General features: G+C 53.8%; 1 protein-coding gene across 2 annotated transcripts in view; it reads left to right on the top strand.

Moving 5' to 3' along the window:
* The first annotated feature begins 4826 nt into the window (after window positions 1–4826).
* Window positions 4827–6000, top strand: part of WDFY2 (WD repeat and FYVE domain containing 2) — a 194738-nt gene continuing 193564 nt past the window's right edge. The window contains exon 1 of one of the 2 annotated variants that reach the window (XM_055124053.1): window positions 4827–5150. In XM_055124053.1, the coding sequence (XP_054980028.1) occupies window positions 5014–5150 (137 nt within the window). In that variant the 5' untranslated portion in view covers window positions 4827–5013. The remainder of the gene's footprint in view (window positions 5151–6000) is intronic. The other variant, XM_004604482.2, reaches the window with a different exon arrangement.

Raw genomic sequence — 6000 nt, 5'->3', positions numbered from 1 at the left:
TGCTGGGAATTGAACCCGGGTTGGCCGCGTGCAAGGCAAATGCCCTACCCACTGTGCTATTGCTCCACCCCAAGATAAGTTCTTTTAAGGAGTAACATTGGATCAGAATCCTGAGCAGTAAGAGAAAAGGAGACAAGGGGTAAACACAGAGAATGCAAAGGTCACCAGAAGGAAGGAGGTTGTTGTTTCAGGGGGATGTCCCCAAAGAAAATCCTTCTGGCTTTTGTGATAAAAGTAAATTGCATGGATTTGAAGGAAAAATTTCAAGAGATGAAGGGTGTTGGTAGTAGAGGCTAGAGACTGGTGACTTGAATTAGGCAGAAATTACATGAAAACTTTCCTGAAGTATAGAGCTCATAGAACTTGTTGATTGTTTGGAACAGCTGGATGATACAGTGCATGAGATACTAGTTGAATAGATTGTTAAATACCTACCTAATGGTTAAGTGACAATGTAAAATAGTATTAGATGTGAGTCAAAGATTCAGGAGAAAGGAAAGCAATAGAAATAAGAATGTACCTCAGGGAGGTAGTGCTAGAGAGCAGGCTTTGCAGGAAAGAGCCCTGGGTTCAATGCCTTGCAGTTAATGGTCCTGAACATCGATGGGAGTGAGCTCTGAGCACTGTGACAGGAGTTTTTCATGTCCTTGAAAACTTCTGGGTAAAAAATAAAATCAAGAAAGAAAGAAAGATAGAAAGAAGAGAAATAATAATATAGGAGTCAGGAGCATATGGATGGTATTTAAAACTACTGAGGTGGCCCAGAGGAATAGCTCAGTGATTTAGAATGCCTGCCTTGCAAACATATGGTTGCAAGTTCAATTCCCAGTGCTGCCATATGTACTGAACGAGATCCTGGAAGCTTTGCTGTTGGAGTCTGGCAGCTCTGCTGTCTGGTATTCCTGGCATCACAAACAATTTTGGGCCATACTGCAGCCAGGTGTGTGCAAAATGCCACAAAGTGGGGGAGTGGTGACCCTGGTTAGCGTGTGTGAATGCCCCAAGAAGCAATCACCGGTGAGCACTGAAACCGGAGAATGCATCCTTTCATTAAAGGGCGTGAGTCATCCCTGATAAGCATGTGTGCACGCACTGAGAAAAAAAGTGCTGCCACCTGGGAGAGCAGCAGAACTCCACATCTGAGCATCACGGTCGTCATGTGTGCGGTTCCAGTCACTGCAATAGCTACATCAATAGCAGCAATGACAGACGGGGTACAGAATAACACAATGAGTTGAGAAAATCTACTGAGGCAGACTCAATTATGGTTTTCCAAGTATGTCCACATCCTACCCTAGAGAACCTAAAATCTCTATTGCCTTAAATATGTCCTTTGTAACCCTCATCACCACTTCCTAATCTAGGATTTACTCAGTAGATAGGCAGCCCAAACCTTGCGGAGGTGGAATGTCTTCTTCTGGGTGGCAGAGTTGTGACGACCTCAAACTTCTTATAGGATCTTACAGCATTTCTGCACAGATTGGAGGTGATAAAGTTGTACTGTGTGCTTTGGCACAGGTCCTTATAGCATGCTGCTTTGACTGCCAAGAACCTGCTTTAGACACACACTTTCTCGAGGCCTAGCCCATTTTTTGCCCAGCACTGGCATCGGTTTTTTTTTAAAAAAAAAACTTAAAAGAGAAACCCAACTCCAAACCCAATCCGAAACACAACAATTCTGAGCAACAAGAAATATGGGAATACGAGGGAGTCCAAGGGATGGGGCCCAGCGGGAGAGGCCCTGAGTTTGATTCCCAGCCCCATGTACAGCACAAAACCAAAATATGTTGCACACATTTGTTTCTTCACTCGGCCATTTTTGTTCTTTTAAATTGAGGTCCACTGATATTAGCTTCATGTACACGACACAAGGATTTTATTGTGAAGTGATGATCATATACATCTAGTTGATATCTGTCACCTTGCATGACTATAATTCTTGTTGTGATAGTATTTAAGATTTATTACTTCAGCAGCTTTCAAGTTTACAATAAAGTGTTAATTACATTTTAACTATAATCATGATGAGGTACATCACATTCTCATGATTTTTTTCAAATTTTAAAAAAATTTTATTGATTCACTGTGAGATATAGTTACAAGCTTTCGTGTCTGAGTTACAATCACACAATGATCAAACACCCATCCCTCCACCAGTGTACATTCCCCACCACCAATGTCCCCAGTATCTCCCCTTTTCCCACCCCTCATGATTCCTTTATTTTGGTTCTGGAAGCTTGTACTTCTGTTTGACCACCTGCACCCACCCACCCAGGCCGTGAATACAAAACATGGCTGAGATGTTGAGCATCTTCTTATGTACCACGTCTTGTCTGTATGTCTTCTTTGGTAAAATGTCTATGATTGTGCTGCCCACATTATACATTGGACAGTGCACTTGCCTTGCACATGGCTGACTGGAGTTCCCGCCCCAGGCATCAATCACATATGGCCCCTGAACCCAGCCAGGAATGTCACCTGAGTGTATTGATTGCCAAGAGTAAGCCCAGAACACAGTCAGGTGTGATTCCAACCCCGAAAAAGAAAAATGTGGGGTTGGAGCGATAATACAGCGGGTAGGGCACTTGCCTTGCACATGGCCGATCCAGGTTCGATTCCGGCATCCCATATGGTCCTCTAAGCACCTCCAGGAGTAATTCCTGAGTGCAAAGCCAGGAGTAATCCCTGAGCACCGCCAGGTGTGACCCAAAAAGCAAAAAAAAAAAAAAAAGTCTATGCTCATTTGGCCATTGTAAAATCAGTGTTTGCTTTATTTAAAACAAAAAATTATTGATTTGTTACTTTCTTTTTTTTTTGGTGGGAAGACAAAAATGCGCAGCAGTGCTAAGAGTTTACTCCTGGCTTTGTGCTCAGGGATCACTCCTGGTGGGGACTAGGGGACTATATGGGGTGCTGGGTGATTGAATCCTGGTCAGCTGGGTGAAAGGCAAGCTCTTTACTTGTACTATCACTCTGGCCCCTTTGCCACTTTTTAAAAGGTATTGACTTGTATGAGGTGTTTCTCTTTTTGTTGTTGTCAATTTTGTGTCATACCCTACCATGCACTAATGAATCACTTCTGGCCATGCTGGGGGCGGGGGGCCCTATGGAATGCTAGGACTGGGACCTTGGGCAGTTGTGTGTAAGGCAGTTGTATGTAAGGCCCTCCCCACCGTATCATCGCTCTGGCCCCAAGTGCTTCTCTAATTTGAATACTAACCCCGTATCGGATGTGATTTGTATTTTCTGATTTTCATTTTGTTGATGGGTTCTCTACTGTGCAGTTATTCAGTCACTGAGCAGTTGCTTCATGTCTTAGAACAGAAGACCAGGCTTTCACCTCCGTGTTAGAGGACCTTACTGTATCGAAGCCGTGGCAGCCACCTAGACTTGGTTGGGAAGGAAATCCTGTGCACTCCAGGAGCCTCTGAGGACTGCCCTAGTTTTACACTGAAAACCCTACATTTCAGAACTTTCTCAGTTCTAGACAAACCAGTCTAGTTCGTTTGTGACCCGGGGGGAGATGACAGTGACCAGTGCACGGGAGGGTAACCAAGGTAAGCTCAAAGTCTCCGTGTCACCATAGAGGCACAGCTGATTTTCCTTTAGGTGTGGCGAGGCCTGGCGGCTCCTTCCTGACCCGGGTCCGGGGACACTAATCCCGGTGTCTTGACAGTGAACAGGAGTCGTGATCCTCAGCTCGTAAACACAGTTGCCTCTGGTGAGAAGTGCTGACAAGCGATTCTGACAAGCCAGTACAGCAGGATAGGGGCCAGCCCTCCTCTGGCCCCAGGGCCACTTGCCCCGGGCGCCTGCTTTAGAATGCTGTAAAGGCCCATCGTCACCAGGAGCCAGCCGGATCGATCACTCCACGCCAGTCCGTGCGAGTGATTCCTGATCGAGCGGAAGGGCTCGCGGAGTCGCCGCGTGACGGGCAGCCCACACGCTGTCCACAGCGCTCTCGGGGCGAGTCAGGGTCCGGGCGGGCCCGGGACAGAGGGCACAGCTCGGAGCAAGCCTCGGCCGGCCGAGCGGAGGGGGTGGCCCAGGAGCATCTCTGGCCCACTCCGCGTGTCCGCTCGGCGGATTCCTCCCTGCCGCCTTCCCTGGCCCGAGTTGCTCGGGCCAGTCTGGCCGCGCTCCCGGCTCGGCCTGGGAGCCACTTCTGGCCGCGACTTTGCCACTTGCACCGACAGCGGCCTGAAGCGCCCCAGGGCAGGAGCGCAGAAACGTGGGCGACACGTCACTCTAGGGCGGGGAGCGGCTTTGAAAAGCTACGATTCCCAGGAGCCCAGAAACAGCGCCAGGCGGGCAGCAAGCCGCCCCCCCACGTCGCGGGCCGCTGGACAGGTGGCAGCGCGCATGCCCAGGCGCCTCTGCCGACCGGTCTTTCCGGCTCTGCGCGCCCGCGGGGCCCCGCCCCCATCTCGGAGATTTGGAGGGGGCGGGGCCTCCGGCAGGCGTGCTCTAGGGGCGTGGTTGCGTGTCCACGCGCGCGTTCACGGGAGACGGAAGGCGGGGACTGAGTCCTGGGTGTGGAAGGGCGCGGGGAGCGGGAGGGGAGGAAATGCGCGCATGCGTGCTGGCAGAAGTGCGGCCGGGATTCGGGAACTGTGCGAGGGCGGGGCGGAAGTGAGCTCCGGGCCGACGCATGCGTACGGGGCCTCCCGCGCCCCGCCTTCTTTTCCGGGTTTTTCCTCCCCCCCCCTTCCGGAAGTGCCGCCGCCCTGGCGCCTGCCCCGGCCCCCCCGCGGCGGCAGGCCCCGCCCCTGCCCCGCCCCCGGCCCTCCGCCCCCCGGCTCTCCGCCCCCTGCCCGGAGGTGGCGCCGGCCGGCGGCGCGCTCGTGGCGGTTTCGGTACCCGGGTCCGGGAGCGCCGCGTCGTTCCCGGGCGGCGGCTGGGCTATGGTGGCGGCTCCCTCGCGCCCCGCCCCGGCCGAGCAGAGTCGCCGTCGCAGGACGCGCCCGAGCGCGAGCGGCCGCCTGAGCCCGGCTCCGCGGCGCGCCCCCTCCGATGGCGGCGGAGATCCAGCCCCGGGCGCTGGTCCGAAAGCCGGTGCTGCTGCAGCGCGTGGAGGGCTCCCAGGAGGTGGTGAACATGGCAGTGATCGTGCCCAAGGAGGAGGGCGTCATCAGCGTCTCGGAGGACAGGTAGGACCGCGGGCCGCGGCCGCGCGAGGGGCGGGACCGGCCGCCCGCGTCGCCCCGGGCAGACGTGCCCCCCGAGTTTCGGGAACGGTGACGCACGCCCTGGCTGGGCCGGGGGCCGCCGAGTGCGCCCCTTGGTGCGGGCGGCGGGGCCGAGGGGGCCGGGCTCTCGCCTGCCGTGCACCGGCCCCGGGGACCCGAGGGGACGGAGAGGCGCCCCGCCCGCAGGTGCGCGGTGAGGATGCTGCGGGCCGCCGCCGCGGGCCGCCCGGGCTGGGGATCCCGTCAGTGCCGGCTCTGGGGCACGTCCCGCCCGCCCCCAGCCCCGCGGGCGTCCCTGCGAGTATCCCAGTGACTGTTGCGGGCTGTGAGCGGAGTCGCTTGGGCCTCCCCCTAGGAGTGCCCCCCCCTGCCTGTCTCCCGGGAGCGAGGGGGAACTTGCTGGGACCACGCTGCAGACGGCTCGCGGGGTCCTGCCCTTTGCACACTTCCTCTCTTTTTGCTAAATTTTTCTTGATTTGAAGAAGTGGAGTCAGTTCTGCCGTCAGCATTCGCCCTTGTTCTCATGCAATAGTGTCTTTTGCTTTTACTTACTCTTACTCCCTGTGCAGAAATGAAGCAGCCACGGCTAATTTCTGTAGAGAAGCTGCGTGAATATGTAGTTATGGCATTTGTCGGGAATTGTTGCATTAGTGGAAATGATTTAGAATTGGCATTCTAAACTATTTGACACTATACAGAGATATGACCGGGCTTTAGTCTTACACAGCAGTTAGGTTCTTTCCTGTGAATCCAGATTATCCTGAGGTACAGAATATATCATTCTTCATGACAAAAAATTGCAGTTAAAGTT

Source organism: Sorex araneus, chromosome 1 (assembly GCF_027595985.1).
Source record: "Sorex araneus isolate mSorAra2 chromosome 1, mSorAra2.pri, whole genome shotgun sequence".
Taxonomy (NCBI): Eukaryota; Metazoa; Chordata; class Mammalia; order Eulipotyphla; family Soricidae; genus Sorex; species Sorex araneus.
Note: the sequence above shows the minus strand (reverse complement) of the source record. Positions and strands in the feature narration are given on the sequence as shown.